At 33.7% G+C, this 21,826-nt stretch overlaps 1 protein-coding gene across 1 annotated transcript; it reads right to left on the reverse strand.

Moving 5' to 3' along the window:
• Positions 1-201: 201 nt before the first annotated feature.
• Positions 202-17,718, reverse strand: LOC134236151 (uncharacterized). Its single transcript, XM_062718328.1, has 17 exons — positions 17,592-17,718; positions 12,480-12,641; positions 11,900-12,047; positions 11,699-11,791; positions 10,675-10,705; positions 9,639-10,569; positions 8,911-9,151; positions 8,022-8,206; positions 7,497-7,571; positions 6,464-6,514; positions 4,846-4,904; positions 4,544-4,559; positions 4,262-4,337; positions 2,921-3,753; positions 1,740-2,647; positions 1,302-1,357; positions 202-1,020 (listed from the first exon to the last, which is right to left on the reverse strand). Exons 2-17 carry the CDS (start codon positions 12,597-12,599, stop codon positions 965-967), a joined length of 3,879 nt encoding a protein of 1,292 aa, XP_062574312.1. The 5' UTR covers positions 12,600-12,641; positions 17,592-17,718; the 3' UTR covers positions 202-964.
• Positions 17,719-21,826: the final 4,108 nt, after the last annotated feature.

Here is a 21,826-nt window from a genome sequence, read left to right on the forward strand (position 1 = left end):
GTTAAAGTTGACAAAAGACACACAGAAGGGCAAAAACAATATAGGAATAGATCTGGGCACATAAAAATGGGGAGTGCCTATGGCATAAATGAGTTAATTACAACAAGCATTTTATTAAATAGAAATTCCAGTCATGTATAGTATGCCTTGAATATTTTTATTCTAAGTATTATGCACTCTGTTGAAGAATAACTACTGATAGAAGTTTCCTCCTATAATGCATTTAATTAAAGAGTATGTCTTCGTCTACATAAACCATGATAGTAGCTTCATTCATTGCTATTTTTATTGATCAATCATTTTAATCAAAAAATTTTAAAATACTCTAAGCTATGTGTGCATACATGGACACATATAACACAAAATTTTCAAACATATTCAGCGAATAAAATGGGAAAATTAAATACATTTTAAGCACTGTAGTATAGGGTACTCATATATAGAGAGTCAAGACAAGTCATTTTTGTAAGACAAATCAAATCTTAATTATAAGTTAAACAATTATTTCTTGATTGTACTTAACCAATAAAATAATTTGATTTTAAAATAAAATTTGAAAACATCGAATTGCTAAATAAATATAAAAGATAGACACATACATAATATTAAGTGCTTCGATATAATAATTCCACTTAAAATATGTTCAAATAAAGTCACAAAATATGTCATTTTCCTAAAGACTTAAATGCAAAACTAAAACTACACATAAAAAATTATCCTTGATCTACAGTTAATAAAACTGAATAGCCTTTATGTAACAATCAATATCTATAAATTTTACATAACATAAACATTACATGATCAAAACATTTTTGAAAAAAAAAAATCAATGTATACAGAAAAGAAAAAAAATAAAAGTAGGTAATTAATATAAAATAATAAGAATACAATCACCAAGCTCATCAAAATTCTGAACAAAAGACCTCGTAGTAAGCACAGCATAGCAAAATCTTTGAATGTCTTTTCAGTCCAGTAGGTTTTCTTTGTGCTCTCCTTTATGACGTATTTTCCAGTCTGATGCTGAAAATATTGACAGGAAAATTGTTCATCACCTTAATACTAATAGTTACTTTAATAGAAACGACTCTTTGTTTATAATGGCATTTATTGGTAATTTAAATTATATCTACAGTACATAAGACCTGTATCTTTTTATCAAAATGCAATATACAGTATTTACTTGCTGCAAAATATTCAAATATGAAACCTCTTACTTGCTGCAAAATATTCAAATATGAAACCTCTTTTCAATATAAAACTTCACTTCAAAAGTGACAGTTCGTTAACATGCATTCACTTACTTTGGCAATTTTTCCCACAGTAATATCTAGCACTAATGATTCCTTCTTGTTTGCATCTGAAGAATAAAATATTTCTTTAAATATTTTTACAATTCTGTATAGTGCTCTAAAATAAATTTATTGTAACTCCATTTTGAATACTGTAAACCAACTTTTTTTCGCGTGCGAGAAATTTTTGCGCGGTTCGCGAGAGCCTCTTCATCGCGAATATTTCTCAGCGCGAAATGGTCCTTAAAGTCTCTGTGTCAATTAACAACTGATCCAAACCAAGCTTGTTTGCAAAAATAAGTTGTCGCGAACTAGTTTTCCCCTGGTAAATCGCAAAATAAAGTCGTCGCGAATAAGTTGGTTTACAGTATTGAAAGGGGGGACAAATGGGGTGTATACCACACTCTTTCTTTTTACTTTCTATACAGACACTATGGAAAAAGTACTTACTTGAGGCATTTCTTGTATGTTTTGGGGGCTGGTTCTTCTGTGTTACAGAATGAGCAGCACTTAAGTATTCCACCAAGAACCTCTCTCTTCTCAATAACTGGTTCTGTTGTAGAGGGCACTTCATCTTTTTTATCAGTCAATACTTGATGTTGATTACTACCTTCATCTTGTGGCTTTCCATCCTGGTCAGTTTGGGTAGAATTTTGTTCCGTCAGTGTAGTAATGGATTCGTTCCCATTTATTTCCAAGGAGCCAGTTTGTTCAGCAGTGGTTTGTGTGGCTTTCTCTTCTGCAGATAGATTCTCTTCTGTGACTGACTTTTCCTGATCTGCTACTTCTGCCTGTGTTTCTTCTGTATTGGTTGACCTCTCTTGATCTGTTACAGGTGAATCACTTTCCTTTGCCAGAGAGGAATTTTCTGGATTATTTTCAATTATCTCCTTCTGTTCTAGACTTGTTGGTTTTCCCTCCTCCTTTATAGGAGCTTCTCCCTCTTCAGAATTAGCTGATTGGTTTTCATCTGTAGTGACTGGTCCCCCTTCTACTCCAGTAACCATCTGAACTTCTTCATTTATCTTGGTTCCCTGCCCCTTCGCATCAACTGGCTTACTTTCATCACCCTCACTTTTCATTACTTGATCTTTGTCCACTTCTAGCACAGAAGACTCATCTTTACTTCTTTCAATGTCATCCTTATTAACTTCAACTTCAGGTCCTTGTATAGGGGACTGCTCTATTGCTTTTATCTCCCCTTCTCCTGCAGAAATTGTATCTTCATTATTTTCCTTCTCAACTTGTGGTTTTGCACAATCAGCTGAGTCATCTGGAATGTTTGGTTCTTTTGACTTTGTCTGTAATGGCTGAATGTCTTCTTTTTTCTCATCATCTGATTCATCATCTGTGCTCGTCTGTGAAGGAAACAATACATAATTTACCTCAATTTCCTCCCTTCACACAAGAGAAAATTGCTTATCCATGTATTAAAGGGAAAAATAAGAAGTCAAATGATTTTGATAACCAATGAAAAGTATAAAATGCTTTTCTTCCCATATTATTAATGATATAAAAAAAACTATGATTATAATACCAAACTATCAAATTGATTCCACAAAAATGTACTTAAATGAGTCTAGCTAAACCAATGAAAAGTTTCAGAACTTCTTAAAATTTGAAGTAGTTACCCATTCATTATCATCGTCCTCATTATCAATACTCTCTAGCCCAACTGGTGCATCTTCTGGGGTCTTTTCTTTATCTTTAGCATTTTCAATTTTTTTCTCTTCTTCTTCCTTTTGTCTACCTGCCATTTTGTCCATACTGCCTTTCTGTATTTCTTTTGTTCCATTGACACTCAATTTTTTCTCTGGTGGTCTAATTAGAATCGCTGTACTCCTGGGTTCTCTGCTTCTACTTTTCTCATTTACAACAGTTCTATATACTCTACCCTTCCTATTATTTGGATTATAAATTCCCTGTGCTTTATCTTTCTTCCCACTCTCCTCCACAGTCTTAACTTGGCTTATCCTGCTAACCCCATCTTTGCTCAATCCACTTCCAAATAAAAGCACCTTCTTGGGCCTCTCTTTTTCCTCCTCCATCTTCCTCTTTATGAGGACCGATGCAATAAAATCCCTCATTTCCTCTTTGGCCTTCTCCTCATCCACCTCTGGGACACTTTGTAAATTAGCCTTCAACTGCTCAAATCTTTGCTTGTCTTTTTCTTTAAGAGAAGCATGATTTTCAAACTCTCTGTTCAGAATATCTTGGAGGATGGGCTTTCTCATGTTGGTTCCCAGCCTCAAATCCAGATCCTCCCTTTTAGTTACATTGACTGGTTCCATTCTTGTTTGCTCCAACTCAACAAATTTTTTGAAAGGTCCACATGTACAAATTCTTCTGTTTCTTTTACATCTGAGACAGAACACTCTCTCCCATGGCATATATTTATTCATAGGGTCTTTCTCAAATAGGGAGTAATCCACGGTTGTAAATCCTCTCTTCTGAAGCTGAGGTTCTATATTAAAATGAAATTAGAACATTTTCACCATCTGCTTTTTCTTCTCTACTAAAGGAAATTCTAACACATATACAGTTGACCTTAAGATATCCGGACGCCAGATATCCGGACGCTTCAGTTTCCGTACGATTTTTCATTGGAACAGAATTTTTAAAAGTTATTTTGTCTTATTTAACTGGTAATTCAGGTCTTCACTTATCCAGACAAATTGACTAGGAACCAAAGTGTCCGGATAAATGAGGCTCCACTGTATCTGTTTTTTTTTAAGTGGTACCAACTTCATACAAACCATCCAGCAAATAATTAAGTTTTAGAATACAGTAAAACATGCTTTTAACAAAGTGTCAAAAATGGGAGATTTGTGCTTCATCATAAATGTAATTTGTTATATCTGTTAGCTTTACAATATGTTTTAAAACCCATGGGGAATGAAAAACAAGTTGCTGTAACAGCATCAATTTATTATAAGTGTGTTTGCTATAAGCAAGTTAATTGCAAAGCTTACCAGTACTCTTTGAAACCATGAAGAAGAGTTCAAATTTTTCTGGGTCCTTTTGTATTTGGGTCCATATTGGTTGTTCCTGCAATGATAAAGGTCCAAGATTTGCCAATGTTATTGTGATATTACTTTATAATATGTTTTTATTTTGCATGATTTCTTCTAGTTCAAGCATTGACCAGGTGGATTATGTACAATATAAAAGTACATTTAAACATGCATCATGCATATAAATCTGAAGTCCCCCCCCATCCCCAGAGTCTTGTATTCAAACATAATTAACCTCACCTGTTCTTTCCCAATCCTGAAAAGAAAAAAAACATAAGTAAAGTTACAGGTGTTATCTTAGGTTCAACTGAAAAATTCATATAATGCATAAAGTCTTGTATCATTTACACTGTAATTGATTGTACATAATATATTATTTAACGCCCAGTCGGCAATTTTTCAGCCATGTTCTCTGCAAAGAAATATCATTTAAAATATTCATCATGTTTAAATATACTAGTGTACATGTAACATTCAATTCTTGCTTAGGTTAATTGAATTTAGGACATACATGTATAATAGTTTTTTTAAGCTATACATACTTATCTGAAAATGGTGCATTTAAATTAATGGTTCCACCAGTATTTCCATTTATAGCATTCTGTAATAATAAGTTTTAATTCAGGTTGAGTGCTTTGCTAAAAACTTCAAATAAAATATTTTTAAAAATTTATTTGAAACCATTATAAACCATTACCTTGTAGCAGTCATCACAAGATTTCTAAAATGGGCTGTTGATCTGTGATTGAGTTTTACTTTACAACTGGAGTCTGGGCAGGGACATTAACAAAGCGTACATCTCATTTGTTATCAACAGATACACATCACATGCACAACCATGTTTAGATTAAAGCAAAGTGTTGGATTATCTTGAATCTACCTTCAGGGCCATCTTTGAAATCACATTTGTTAACAAGACGAGAATATCCAGGAATAAAAAAAAAATAGTTTCCAGGAGGTTTAGAAAAGTTTTGAGTCAGATCATTTTTCGAAAAACAGTGGTTAGAGGACAAACAAACATTTTTTTTTTAAAAAGATGGCCTGATGAATAAACTTTTTAGAAGATGATAGAACATGTTTAAATTGTATATTAATTCATTGTTATAATGAGGATCAGAAAAATTGCCAATCAGAAAGATTTTTAAAACCAGAAGTCTCTGTCGAGACTGTAGCTCTACTGGTTTATACTTAAAACAAAGGAAGAGAAAAGTAGCAGTTGGGACTTGAGACTTTAAACCAGCAATAAGTAAAAAAAAGTGATCCTTGCCACTCATCAAAATAAAAACCTATGCACAGAATTATGTATCTTAGTATAGTCTACTTGTGTGCCAAGTTATATTGAAATCGGACCAAAAGTATAGGAGGAGTAGCATTTTGAAAGAATTTCAAAGAAATTTCTATCTTTAGTAACCATGGCAACACCGTTCATCAAAATCAAAAACCTATGCAAAGAATCATGTATCTTAGTGTAGTCTACTTGTGTGCCAAGTTATATTAAAATCAGACCAAAATTGTAGGAGGAGTAGCATTTTGAAAGACTTTCAAAGAAATCTCTATTTTTAGTAGCCATGGCAACACCATTCATCGAAATCAAAAACCGATGCACAGAATTATGTATCTTAGTGTAGTCTACTTGTGTGCCAAGTTATATTGAAATCGGACCAAAACTGTAGGAGGAGTAGCATTTTGAACGAATTTCACAGAAATTTCTATTTATAGTAACCATGGCAAGACCACTCATCGAAATCAAAAACCGATGCAAAGAATTATGTATCTTAGTGTAGTCTACTTGTGTGTGCCAAGTTATACTGAAATCGGATCAAAACTGTAGAAGGAGTAGCATTTTAAAAGAATTTCACAGAAATTTCTATTTTTAGTAACCATGGCAACACCGTTCATCGAAAGTAAAACCTGATGCACAGAATTATGTATCTTAGTGTAGTCTACTTGTGTGCCAAGTTATATTAAAATCAGACCAAAATTGTAGGAGGAGTAGCATTTTGAAAAATTGTTTACAGACAGACAGACAGACGGACAGACAGACGGGCGGACGACGGACGCATTACTATCGCATAAGCTCTTCTGGTCTCTGACCAGTAGAGCTAAAAATCACATTAAGGATAGAAGGAAACTTCATATATATTACAACCAATCACTTACATTGCCATATGTGTCCAATATGACCTTCAGAACACCTTTTCCCAGTTCATTCTGTTTCAAAAGATAGAAAAAGAAAATCTTGTTAGCATAATAAGTCAACTATTTTGTAAGTCAACAATATTAATCAATCATTATGATATCAATGTACCTCTTCAACTATTTAGTTAAGACAATTATTATCTGATGTGGAATCAAAGAAAGTCATATATTGTTTGACACTTTGAAAGAAAACAGGCTTTGTGAAGATGTAAGCTTTTAACTAAATCTATGCAGGACTGAATTGCCCTTGCACTGCACCATGTCATCAAACATTACAATTATTTGTTTGTTGTGTTTCCCTCTACCCATTTCAAATACTTGGGAAACTGCCAAAATTGAGACAAATGAAATTTTCTGGAAGTGGACATGATTGGCGGAGCTTAATAATAGGATAATATTTACCCCAACATACTAATTTTATACTTTTATTTAAACATTAATATGCTCACATATCCTTTGATGAAATCTTTTTTTTTATATGCAGTAGGACCAAGTCCTTTGTAGATTCAAGAATAGTAAAATCTTTATACCTGTCAATAATTTATTTCTGAAAATTATAGAATAAACTTTTAAGTTTTATATGGTACATAAACATTTGCCTGAATTTTCAGCATTTTGATTGATTAATTGTTTAACCCCAATTTGGCAATTTTTCAGCCATGTTTCGACAGCTGGCTTTAAGAAGAAATTTTTCCTATTTTACATTTTCTTGATTATCCCCCCATCAAAGCAATGTGGCCATTTTATTGATTATTTCTCCTTTAAAAAAATTGAATCCCCTTTAGCCAAGAATACTTTGAGCTATTTAAATTACCACAGTAAATTTGATTGTCATTGGTCTAGTAATTCTGCAAAGAAGCCAAAAATGTGAAAAATTAATTAAGAGGACAGACAAATAGACAACTTCATCCAGAAAAACTCACTTAAGCCTTTAGCTCATATGAGCTAACATCTAGTGGATCTCTCCAATTGTATATCTGAATCATAAACCTACCTGCAGAAGTTTTTCCACATCTTTTCCTCTTACTGTCATTAGAACTTTTTCAGCTGGTTTTTCTGCCTCTTCAGTCTGTAAACAATATTTATTTCATAACATTACTTAAAATTAACCAATACAAATTCATCTGATTACTATTCTTCACCAAATATGATGATAATATTAAACATAATACTAACTGGGTGTATAAATGCTCTCTAAAGTTAATTACCAGTATTTAAAACTCATGCACTTTAAAAACTTTTAAACACAAACATGGCTTAAATAACAAGAAAGAATGTTTTAAGACTTATATGCCAAGATTCTCATGCTAAACTGTTATTTGCTAGGACAATGATTCATGATAAGGAGAAAACAAAGGAAGTGACCATTTAGGGATGCTTATTCCTCTATGCAACTTGAACCCACCTCTGTTTCAAGAGAGCTGTGTTTGCTCTGCTCCTGATTAGACATTTGAGCAATATTACACTGTTCATTATCTTCAAATTTTATTCCAAAACTAACAAATGCCTCAATACTTGCCTTAACCATGGTCTTTTGTTCATCATTGCTGAGCCTATCCAGGAAGTGAAAGCCTTTGATGATAGAGATGGACAGTCCCTCCTGGTCAGGGCAGTCGTCGGGGAGGATACAGGCCACCACGTCATCGTCCTCCATCACCCAGCCCGGGCAGGACCGGCTCTTCCTCCGCCCCACATAAAACAGTACTGAAGAGAACAATGTAAAGTCCCCATTCCATCAACATAAACTTTTTTTGATCAGAGGGTTGTGATTATCTTCAAAAAATTTTAAACATGAAACAAGGGCAATTTTTAGATTTTTTTTTTTAATTTAAGAAAAGGGAAGAACTGTAAACAGGGTTATTTTTACCCCATGTTATTTTCGCCCTTTTGCACAGTCTTGCTAACAATTTTGCCCCATTTTAAATTCACCCAGTCATAGTTCTATTTAAGAAATTTTGCTGCATTCTTTGAAAATGCCCCCTTTTACATTCGCCCTAAAAAGGGGTTAAGATAAAACATGGGTAAAGATTTCCCAGTATACAGTAACGATTCATGGGAAAATTTTAAGAAGATTATAGGTACATGTATATCATATTGAATAGATATCTTGACACCATGAAGCATTAAGATTTATAACACCTTGTCCAAAAAAATTAATCAGTTTTAATTTTTACAAGTTTTTCATGCCCAAAAAAGAAAGAGGTGAACCTGAGCATTTGACCTTCAACCTTGAAGAACTACCATTCATAAATTCACTTTGAGAATTCAGAGATCTTTTTATGAGCATCTTCAATTATACAATGCCTGATTTTCAAAACCTGAGGATCAAAATACTTTAAAGTTTAAAATGAGCAAATCATACAAAGATTCTGAAGCTTTTCAGTGATAGGGGTCAAGATATACATTACATTTAAACATGGTTCTCTTGGTGGTATCTTCGTCAGGTCCTGAAACTTTGATGGTGAAGTCTGTAGGGTTCTCCTTCTCCTCTGTGGCATAGTTCAGAACACAGGCACACCAGCAGTCCCCCTCGTACCACTCCAGCCTCTCAGGGAGGTTCTCCAGGTGACTGCGGATCATCTGAGCCGTCAGCGGATAGGAACTCTGGTATCGCGTCATCTTAGGCCGGGGGGATCTGCCCTCTTCTCCCTAACGGGGACAACATCATCAATATTACACACAGTACAATATATGTTTTGTAAATTCAATGATGAGAAGAAAAATTTTCACTAAGGTTTTTGGACACAAGCAAAAGAGTAATACAATGTAAAGCTTGAAGTAATTTTTCTATGAGTAATACTGTATACAGGTTTTTTTTGGCCCCGCTTTATTTTCCCCCTTTCAGACTTGCAAACCATTTTGTCCTGTCTTCAATTCGCCCAATCACAGTTTTGTTTAAGAAAATGAAATTATTTCGTATTTTTTTAATTTGCCCCGTTTTAAATTTGCCCAATCAAGGTTAGGGCTAAAGGGGCAAAAATAAAATGGGAGCGAAATTTCCCTGTATACAGTACATACAAAAATCCAGTTTAGTTTTTTGATTTGAATTTATGTCACTGAAGTTTACTTTTCAAAATTTCTGTTAAATTAATTTTACAATCTGAAAATAAAGTTTTTTAAAAATTTTTTACCATACCTTAATGGCTTTGATGGATACTGTCAGCTCACTAGATCCTGTCTTATCGTCTTCAATACGGACCACGTTAAAACCCTCTAATCGACTGTTCCTTGGAAGGTCATCATTAGCTTGCAGTATGTCAGACTTAAATCCCTCCATTATCTTAGTTCTTTCCTCATAGATTTTCTTCTTTTTATTACTTACAGGTTTGTTTTGATTCTTATCCTCATTTTTCTTAATGGGTATGACAGTGTCTGGAACTTTGGCCCCAGCGAATGTAGAAACAGGCATTTGATCCAGTTGTTTTTCTCCTTCAATGTGTGCTACGAGGTCATCGATATCATTATCCACATCGTCAGCCGTAGGTTTGACCTTGCTCTTCTTCTTGCGTTTTTTCTTTTTGTGACCGTCTGACCTGCAGTCTGCTACAGATATACTGTCCATGGGATCTTCCCGCTTATTGCTCAAGTTCAAACACTCCTGGCATTTGTTGGATTCATCACCATATTGGAATTTGGCATAATGCACAAAGTCACGGAACTTCTCAATGGATAGAGTGTCTCTCCAATCCGAAAACTCGTTCGCCGATAAGTCATACAAAGGATTATTTTTGTCATTGAAACGTGGGTCTCCTAGTGTCCAATAGTCTATAAAGCTTGGCCCATTTCTTTTTCCAGATATTTTTTCTCGGAAATATTTTGTACTACAGTCATCAAGACAAGGTTTGCACATTATCACAGTGCTCCGAGGCTTTTCGTTACCATTACTCTGGTTTTCAGGAGGTACCCAATATGATTCGTCCCCCTCTTCCATGGTAGGAGCATCTAGCCAACGTCTGAGACATCGACATACCGATCCTCCGAATCGTAAATATATTGGACTAACCACATACACCTTAAGATATGACGCCTTCTGATCTGGTGGACCAAAGAATCGTCTAAATAGATCTCTAAAATAAATAAATGAAAACAGTTTCACTGGCTATGCCTCAAAAGTAAATTACTTTTCTAAAATATAAGAAATGTTTGAAGTTGTTTTTTTTAAAAAATGTTACCTTGTATCTCTCATGTAAAATGGATCCTTGGCTAAAATCGAGAAAAAAAAAAGATTAAAAAAATACAAAATACTGAACATTTTGGACCAATCTAATTAAATCAAATCAGACTTCTTAGATTTGCCCCGTATTCACTCTTACGCAGAGTGAATACTGACAATACGGCGCTGATGTATGAAGTCTGATCTTGATTAGATTGCATTTTGGACAATTTTTAAGGGATTTTCATGATACATGTATTGAAATGATGCATTTCATTATGTCATTATCAAAATACATCATTTTCAACAATTAATTATGCCATTATGAAATTGATATTTAATGTATTGTCACCAAAAACTGAGCAGTTTTGATTTTCTAGACATTAACAGGGCCAAAAAAGCCTTGAGAGGATCTTCCAACTTTAAAGATTTATAGCCTGTTAATTTGCTATACATGAATACATGATTACTTCCATTTATAAGTTAACATATACTCATAGCTATATTAATTTTGTGAAATTTATACAGAAAATTGGAAAACCAATTTAACTGAACATTTTTGTGTGTAAAAATGAAGATTGATATACATGTACAATCAGAAAGACAGTAGTAGCAGGAATGTTTATAATGAGGACTGAGGAGCAACTTAATAATGCAACAGTGTGAATTAAATTATCTCTTTGTATCATCAAGAAGCAAGACTACAATACTATCTTTTCTAATTCTGTGCAAAGAAAGGGTTTTATTTAATAATAATAATAAGTGCAGAAGTCCACTTTTTCTACTGGGGATATATGAATGCATGTGTTAATTGATTTCGTTTTTCCTCAGACCCAAAAATAAATTAATGCAACTTACATACCTTGACCATCCAGAAAAAATTGACTATAAATAGCATTCCACATAAATAATTCAGGACTTCAATTAAAACCATGCACACACAACATAAAAGAGCAAGTCCCAAATAATCCCGTAAATGCTTCCATGAAAACTCTGTAAATTGGTAAATATTTTAAAACACACATGTCACAACTCTACTTTACCAAAAGATTTGGAATCCAGATCTTTAAACCGGTCTCTATTCTGGGCTAGTTTGGCTACATCATCAATAAAGGTCTTAGCTTTCCCCTCTCTCCCTACAACAATGAACATACAACTCAAGTTAAATCACTGTTTATATAATTACTTTCAAATCGTTATAAAAATTAAAAAGTAATTTGTAATTTACAATTTTACATTCTTACCTTCTACAAAGTTTTCTTGAACAAAAATAAATGCCTGGTCGATGAAGTCTTCAAATTTTTTAGAATTACTGGATATTTCTTTGATAGCTCCATGTCGATTGGTAAAGCTTCGAAATGTTATGATGAACTTTTTCCAGAAAGACAATCCCTATTAGATACAAATTAATTAAAGATAAATAAAAGACAAATGTTATTTATAAATACAGTCTCATAGTACTTCGCTGCCATTTCATTGCACTGACATTTCTACCTAAATGAAAACTGTTACAATTTCACTGTATTATCTAAATTCTGTGAAATCACCGATGTCCGTGGGGATTTGATTTTCATGGTTTTTAAAGGTGTAAAGAGACTCACAAATTTATATCTTCCACAAAATGCAATTTTTCATATATAACTACACAATTCTACAACCACAAAATCAAATACTCATGAACCAATATATTTTCCTCAAAAAAACAAAAATTTGACACCTCGAAAATATGACTTTACAGAACACAGTACATCTCTAGCAATTTTACACCATATTGTCTCTTTTGTGCTTATAATTATGCTTGTCAGTATTATGAGGAAATCTAACCTGTTCTTTCCACATGCATCTGAAGGCCTCTTTGTGTCTGGTGAAGAATGTATAATCCCCTGGGTTGATCTCCAGTTCAAAGAGTTCAAGGTCAGTGTCAGACAAGCGAATTTTCTTCATCTTTGACCTCTGTTTCACAAGCTGGTATCCGGCAGTTTATCACTGTGAGTAAATTATTGTGAGCATAATGAGTGAAATGTGAATGGATTCTTTTTCTGATGAATTACTTAGACTACTTAAACAATTAAATTAAATTACATTCAATTTTGGCTGATAATATTCAATAAATACAATTACTCCTACATAATGAGGAAATTAACTAAAACCTAGTTTTATAGAAAAAAAATTACATTCAAGTTTCGATTTACACAAATCTTTCATTAAGCAAATTAGCACATATTTTGTTCAATATCAAACAACTACAATCATGTCCATGAAAATGTAATGCAGAGAAAAAAAATTTAAAATAAGCATTATAAATGTAATCGTTTGCTTTCAAATGTACATGTCTTTGTACACAACCCAGTGTCAATGATCATTTTCCTGTTAAATATGAAATATTTTCCTTGAGTCTGCAGATAAACATAAAAATTTTCCTTAAAAATCAATATGAACCAAACCAGAAATAGAAATCAGGAATGAAAGGTTCGAAGATGCAAATTATGAATATAATATGCACACAAAAAAAAAAAAAAATTATATTAGGCCAAATTGGGGCGGGTAGGTGGATTTTATTTTTTATAATTGAAAGTATCAACAAAACATGGATTCTTCAAAACATGCATTTTTTTTTTGGTCATTATGTTAATGCTAATATGAACAGATTTTATTGTTTTCTGTCATATTCTTTTAAATATCTACAGATGGTTCATGTTTTAAAAAATTAAATATTTTATAGTTTAATTAACAAATAATTAAGTACACATATACGGCACACGCCAAACAAAATGAGGTGCCAATACTAATAAATTGTGCATGCATGACTTCTCATCGCCTTTCCCCGAATACCTTTCAAAGTTTTACCAACAAATCCTTCTGTTTTGCGTAAAGTGTCGCAGATTTCCACCTTCCTTAAAAATTTGATTGTTCTCGAGTCTTGACATGCTTAGGTCATGTTTGCAAAATCTACAAAATATCCTATTGAAAAGCCTAGACTTCCCACTTAGCCAAAATTCTGAAATTGATACAGGTGACTGGTTTTGGCTAAGTGGGAATGGTGTACAGGTAAGGGCAGGGAAAGAACAAAAGAAATTAATTACAGGTGTCCTATAGTCTGTTTTAGAATGACCAGTACTATGAATTATGAATTATTTAAATTCTTCATCTATTATATTTGTTTCTAAGTAATATTTTAAAGTGATGTATTAAATATTAAAATGTCTTTTCTAATTTTCATTAATTCCTTTTTTTAAATTTTTTTTTTCACATTTTTTTAAATGTAATTACAAGATTTTTTTTTTTTTTTTTTTTATTGTAATTAAAATTTGTGTGTGTGTGTGTGTGTGTGTGTTTTTTTTATTTTTTTCTATATTTTTTTAAAATTCTAACTCTAATTTGTAATTACATGTTTTTCTTTTAAATAGTTCATTGTTTTTTTCAGCTAAATTAATACATAAAGAAGCATGTTTTATTTTTAAGATATTTATTTTTAATTCTTCTTCTTTTTCATATCACAAAAAAAAAAAACACAAAATATCACACCGACACTTTAAATAAAGTTACATTAACAGGCATGCAAAAGTTGCCATTCTTACATAAATATACTATTAATCATTTTGATAAATAATGGTCATATCAAATATTTCAAACATGAAAATAACATAACAGTCATTATCATAATATTCAAGTATTCAGGATTTGGTTTCCTTGGGCATCAGTGTCGTCACAGAGAAGGAACCTTTCTCCAGCTGAAGTACAGGTCCATGGTCCATTGAGGTTAACTTCCTCCTGCGAAGTAGGCAGCTTTGGAGTTGTATTAGCCTGGTTTCTGTACAAAACAGACTTACAGGCCTGGAATATTGGAATGTTCCTAATCATATCCACCATTGAATCATCACATTCAGTGTTGCGCAAACCTCCTAACTCTTCATCATAGATGGTGGGGATTGGTGTTGCCTCTTCTCTGCACCTCTTCTTCACACCACTGATGAAGGATTCGGCTGCTTGTCCTATGTAGTTGTCCTCATGGTTGTGTGGTCTGCTAAACTTCACCACGATGTTTTCAGATGTTGTTAATGAAGCCGGACACTGTCTGTCAACACAACTCCAGTAGGTTCTGTCGTTGAATCTTGTTCTTATGGAGTACTTGAAACCACCTTGAAGAAGGAAGAAACCTCCCCTGCCGTTCTCCAGGAAATCCACCCGTACTTGCACGTTCGCCATACTTAATAAAGTAATGTACATAGTATCTTTTTTTCTTTTTTAGAATAAGTAAAAAAAAGAGCATTTAATGAACAATAATTGCTTTAATAGGGTAGGTAGGTAGGAAAATTATTTTATTTTTTAATTTTATTTTTTTTTTCCAACGGTATTTTTTTGATATGAACTACTACAAAACCAAATTAAACATGTCATAGCCAGGTAGATATTATCTTTTTAAATGAAATTCCATTTCTTTTGATGCACAACTCAAGTGGAATTTTATGTAAGTCCATATTCTATAAATATATTTCATGTAATACAACTTGAGTATAATTTTTTTTTCACTTTTGAAACATGAAATTCCTAAAATTTTCAATTTTTTCCCCAAAAGCCAAAAAAAAAAACACTTTAGGGTCGGGTGCAAAAAAATAGGGTAGGTCGGGTAGCAGGAAACAAGACTATTTTTTATTTTGGCCTAATGTATAATTAATTTCCTTTTTTTCTTAATTCTTTCTTTTCTGTATTTATTTAACATTTATTCATTATCATTTATTTATTTATCTATTTTATTTTATTTTATTTTAATTAATTAATTTATTTATTTATTTATTTATTTATTTATTTATTTAATATCATTTATTGATTTAATTAATTATACAATTTATTTAATAAATGTATAATTTATTTAATATTTACTTATTAATTTTATTTCATTTAATTAATTTGTTTATTAATACCTATAAGAATATAGGTAAATATATAAATCTCAGGTGAAAATTACAGGTAAATTACTGTTAATCAGTCTAAAACAGACTATACACAGGTGACCGTTCAGGTGTGAAAATAACAATTTTGGCTATGTGCATGGGAATAAGAATTTCAGAATTTTGGCTAAGTGGGAAAAAACTACCTGAACAGGTTTAAGATTTCACATTTCCTTAGCACTATTATTCTCCAAAGTCTGCTGACAAAGTTTTCTTTTTTTTTCTTTTTTTTTAATGCAAAATCACATATAGCTAGAGATAGTTAAAACTTGACCAGGTATCATTTTCCTCTTCTATTTTTAACTTAGTTAAAATCTCTTTAAAAACTTGCTCTGCCAGTGATGATATTTAGTTGATGTGTTTATGCTATTTTTTCTTCTCTGCCTTCTCTATACTGACAAATTATCTTTTCCTTACATATTAAAACTGCTTTTATTGCTGATTTTTCTCCATTCTTCACATGGCTCTTTTACTATAAATAGCGGCAAAAGACTTTTGACGCAGACAGGAGATAACTCTTAGACACCCAAAAATCAAAATTAAAACTACCGGGGCGGGACACTATGAGAGGGGCGTGCAGGGATGAGAATCTTAGGATTAATTTTATCTGGCCTTAAGCCAGTCATCAGATTAAAATGCAATTAAATTTCTTTGACCATGTTGACCTTCAAATGATATTTTTTTGTTTGCATATTTTTCTTGAATTAAAAAGATCAATGGTAAAAAGGTTGCAAGTCACTCCTTTCCTTTGTTCCCGTCTGGAAAAATAAATAATTTGTCCCTGACCAGTGCTATCCCCCCCCTCTCAGGGCTCAAAGAATACAAGGGTTTTTCTCAATAAGCCTGTTGTTTAGTGTTGTACGTGTCCTTATTGAATTTATGAAACTAGAAGCAAAGACTGGAAATACTGTGTTAACATACACATGTATAATAAAAAAAACCTAAATTATTCTTATCCTGCAAACTGTATCAAAGGCACTTGAATTTTTATCAATCTGACAGTTGCCAGTCTAGTCGAACCCTCAAACGGGGGTAAACGGAAGTAGGAAAACCGTACCTTCAAACGGGGGTACGCGCATGCGCAGACACTCAAAAAAGTGCCGTTTTCACGGAAAAATGTGTGGTCCACAAAATATGCTCGTGCAAAGTGATGGATTATTTCGTAGCTCTGTATGTACTCAAATTTGATAGATTAAAGATGTTTAAAGAGATTGTATTGCGAAAAAGTATATGTTTATTGCAAAAATCGAGACTTTTTCTCTCCAAAAGTTAGCGTATATTCTGTGCCTTGACATCCATGCTTGATACAACTTGATTTTTTATTCATAATTTGATAAAACGGATGAACACACAAACAACAGTTTGTTTAAATTTGAACTACATATAATTCTCTTCCCCGGTATTACAAATTTTGTGTAATTAACATGTTATTTATTATTTTTCGACACTTTCTTGTGTGCCCGTCCGAATTTCCTCTGTCCTGTAAACAAACTTTTGTGCTTCAGAAATGAGGTAAATAAAAACGAAGAAAATTTTATTTTTATTTTTTAATTGAAAACAAAGGTGTAGACAATTCATTTTTGTATGTTTGTGATTTTTAAAAAAATATTTATTTTTTAAATAAGAAAAGTTATGGTTCTTGAATTCCACTTCAGCTTTAGAGCGTTGCATTAAGGGAAGGAAAACCCTCGTTTGGGGGTATACCCCCGTTTGAGGGTTCGACTAGACTGGTTGCTTAATGTTTTAGCCAAATAGTGTTACATGTAATCGAAAAATTCTACCATCTACCCACTATATACAAATGCATGTGTAATATTGACATATGAAGGGGATATAATTTTTTATATTTGTCTTATATTCAGCGACTGATTGATACAAATCCAGGTGCCTGTGAGTGTATAGCATGTATAAATCTGACACGTTAGATTTGGTACAATATTGGTGGAGGTAAAATATAGAGCAGTACATGTATCATTAAAATGCTTACCTTAAATTTAAAGTGTAATAAAGTTGGATGGAAGCTTTCAATCTACTGTGTTCTTGAAAACAAATGGGCTAACCTACATGAATTCATGATTTTGTTACCAGGATAGCTGAGGGGAATTCCATCATGACCCGGAAGTTGAAATAAACGAAGAACGACATAGTACAGAAAATATTTCCCCGGATAATCGTCAATTTGATAAATGTCTTTTAAATGCGGCAAATTATTTTTTTTAAAATTGGAATTAATATAAATTTTTTAAAAATGCAAATAAATCCGAAAAACAAACAACCGTGGTGCTAGAATACCGTCCCCACATTTCTACGAAAGACCTTATACTGTGCTAATATTTTTCATGTTATTTGATTGCGTGATGGAATAATGGCTTGATTGCCTTTTTAACGATAAAAGATTATATATTTTTTTAATTCCACACAAAAGCCGATATGTATGTTTCGCTACAAGAAACGCAACAAAACACGCGACTGTTTCTGTAAACAATATCCATGACGTCACAATGAGGAAGGTAATATTGTTACGTCAAGGAAAACATCGAAATTCCATAGAAACACTCGCTTTCAGTCGGCATTGAAGTTTGGTAGAATCCATCTTTATTTTACTTCGAACACGACCGGCATTTAATCAAAAAATGGGTATAGCAATTTCTAAGAAAAAAGTGGAAAACTCGTTTGCGACTCTTACCAAAAAGACCGCAACAGGCTATGGAACTTTAGAGGGCAAGTGTGAAATGATAGGATTCAAGTATTATGATATGATCAACAAAGGAGAAATGACTTTGGATCAGGCGCTCGACGATATCATGGCCTACACGCGGTCACACAACATGAATCCAAAGGAGGTACAATATTGCTGGTTATCCCTTCACTTGGGTCTCGGATTATGCTTCCAGTTAAAAGTCAACGACAAGAAGCCACTTCGAAGATTCTTACTGGAACTTCTTCAATACAGTCGAGGAATAGACATGGGTCTATTTATGAGAGATTTCATGTATTATGATGACTTGTCTGTTTCCAACGAAACACTAGACAAGGCTTACCATGTAATCCAGGCAGCTGCTGGATTTGTAGTGGATTTCACAGAGAATAAGTTGGGAGATAAACTATTTAAAGGCCCAGCTCGTGTGGTGTATAAAGAACTCATACAGGGAAGCCAAGCTTATTATCTCGATATACCCATAGGGCACCCAACTCTCCTAATGACGGGCAATACCTCATCAGATAACCATATTGGAACCCAGTGCCTCACTCTGGCGTGTGAAAATTTGAAACCGCAAGTTGTTCTGCTACTGCTACAATATGGTGCAACACCACATGGAAAACCTCTCGAACACGTACTTCGAAATCTTGGATCGCAACAAATTATTGAGGAAGCAACCGGACAAGGCATATCCGAAAATCCAATGGAACTACTAGAACGGTGCTTAGAATATATTCTGCGAACAATCAAAACACTTCACCTAAATTTTGATGGTCAAACCGTGGCACATCTTAAAGAAAAGTCTCCGCATGTTTATTTTATACGAGAAAGTGCTGCAAGATATTTGCCGAGTGAATACTATAAAGCTCCCCGCAAACTGAAACAATTGTGTCGATGTGAAATTCGAGAGACCCTTTTGAAAAATGACCAATTACCATCTGGAATAACAAACCTTCCAAATCTTTCTGAACATTTAGTCAAATACGTACAACTGGCATGTTAGGAGATCTAACTTTTATTAATATTCCATATTTTGTTTCAACAATTTTAAATAATTTTCAAATGTAAAATGTCAATAAATTAGCATACATAAAAAAAAATCAAATTCAGTGTTCATCAATACATCTTTTCATTACTTTATCATGATGTATCAAAATTATAGTTTTTATGTCCACTAAGAGAGAGAGGGGGAAATGGGAAGGGATATTTTGTTTTGATAATTATTGGTTAAAATTTTGTTCATTGAAATCAAAAACAGAAATCAGAATTTATGTATACTAGTATCTTATTGTAGTCTACTTGTGTGCCAAGTTAAATTGAAATCAGATCAAAACTGTAGGAGGAGGAGTATTTTGTAAAAAAAAAAAATAATAATAAAAAATAAAAATGTTTTACAGACTAGACGGACGACGGGCACCTTAATTACTATATATCGCATGTTTTTTTTCTAAAGTCTCTGACTAGTAGACCAAAAAATGCAATAAGCAAGTGCACACCGCTATACTTTAATTTTCAAATAAAAATCAGTTAACTGACAAAAGTGGGAACACGTAATTGAAAAATTCATGTGTCGAGCATGCTCCTGTATCTAATCAGCTCGAAGACGTTAACCTAATATGAAACAGACGTATCAGACTCTGTTGTAGCAACAACTTTTGTCGCTCAAAACTTCGGCTATTTCCATGTGTATTTTGCGATTTTTGGATTTTCCTTTTCTCTGCCCTCCCCCTTTTTGCTCAAAAACTACTCAGTATTGACAAGGAGGACATTATGGGTAGACCCTGCTTTACCGCGGCAATCCTCAGGATGTCTGTTACACAATGCTGCATCCCAGTCTATCCCTGTGTCTAAATATATATATCTGCGCACAACGATTACCTAGCCAATGTATTTAAGGACATTGATGAGCCTCAGAGTGTGATGTGCGATTATTCTGGAAGCTCATCAAACGTCAGAGACCTCGTAGCTCTCGAATATATCCTGAAATAGAACTTGATGATGTTACATACTCAAACCCAGAGGATATAGCTAACTGTTTCGCGCATCACTTTGAACGTATATACAATCCACAGGATAACGGGACCTTTAACTCTGACTTCTTCCATTTTATTGAAAATTCTTACACCAATCTGAAAACAACTACCAAAATTCTGACGGATAAATCCCTTCCAGGCGGAGATGTCACCATCGACGAAATTTCCATAATTATCAGTGAGTTAAAACACAGAAAAGCTCCTGGATTAGACAAAATTCAGAACAAACATATTGTCTACGGAGGCTCAGAACTTAAACTGTGTATACAGCATCTTTTTAACTATATCATAAAAACTGGTCAAATCCCCGACTCCTGGAAACAAGAGGCCCAGGGGCCACAGTGCTCACCCGAGCACATTGGCTAGGAAAAAGCACATATCAGATCAGAACTGAAAGTTTACTGGGGGGGGGGGGGCTTGAATTTTAACCCCCCAGGGGTTCATGATTTGAACAAACTAGAATCTACACTACCTGAAGATGATTCCATATTAATATCACTAATCATAGCTTTGAATTACTTGAAAAGATGATTTTAAAAGGTTTCCCTATAACTCCCTATGTAAAACTTGGGTCGGCCATTTTGGCCCCATCCTAGCCCTGGGGGTCATGATTTGAACAAATTTGAATCGACACTACCTGAGGATGATTCCACATGAGTTTCATCTTTCCTGGCCCAGTGGTTCTTGAGAAAAAGATTTTTAAAGATTTTTCCAATATATATCGTATGTAAAACTTGGGTCGGCCATTTTGGCCCCACCCTATCCCCGGGGGTCATGATTTGAACAAACTTGAATCGACACTACCTGAGGATGATTCCACATGAGTTTCATCTTTCCTGGCCCAGTGGTTCTTGAGAAGAAGATTTTTAAAGATTTTTCCTATATATTCCTATGTAAAATTTGGGTCAGCCATTTTGGCCCCACCCTAGCCCAGGGGGTCATGATTTGTACAAACTTGAATCTACATTACCTGAGGATGATTCCACATGAGTTTCATCTTTCCTGGCCCAGTGGTTCTTGAGAAGAAGATTTTTAAAGATTTTTCCTAAATATTCCATGTAAAAATTGGGTCGGCCATTTTGGCCCCACCCTAGCCCCAGGGGTCATGATTTGAACAAAATTGAATCTACACTACCTGAGGATGATTCCACATGAGTTTCATCTTTCCTGGCCCAGTGGTTCTTGAGAAAAAGATTTTTAAAGATTTTTCCTACATATTCCTATGTAAAACTTGGGTCGGCCATTTTGGCCCCACCCTATCCCCGGGGGTCATGATTTGAACAAACTTGAATCGACACTACCTGAGGATGATTCCACATGAGTTTCATCTTTCCTGGCCCAGTGGTTCTTGAGAAGAAGATTTTTAAAGATTTTTCCTATATATTCCTATGTAAAACTTGGGTCGGCCATTTTGGCCCCACCCTAGCCCCGGGGGTCATGATTTGAACAAACTTGAATCTACACTACCTGAGGATGATTCCACATGAG

This window comes from Saccostrea cucullata, unplaced genomic scaffold, assembly GCF_032062105.1.
Source record: "Saccostrea cucullata isolate Sc308-1 unplaced genomic scaffold, CSIRO_AGI_Scuc_v1 ctg765, whole genome shotgun sequence".
Taxonomy (NCBI): Eukaryota; Metazoa; Mollusca; class Bivalvia; order Ostreida; family Ostreidae; genus Saccostrea; species Saccostrea cuccullata.

Excerpts from the sequence above, each read along its gene's own strand:
- LOC134236151 (XM_062718328.1), bottom strand. The coding sequence starts at position 12,599 with ATGAAGAAAATTCGCTTGTCTGACACTGACCTTGAACTCTTTGAACTG. Across the intron at positions 12,048-12,479 it reads GATGCATGTGGAAAGAACAG|GGATTGTCTTTCTGGAAAAA; the intron begins GTTAGATTTCCT and ends TGTATCTAATAG. Across the intron at positions 2,648-2,920 it reads AGGACGATGATAATGAATGG|ACGAGCACAGATGATGAATC; the intron begins GTAACTACTTCA and ends TTTCCTTCACAG.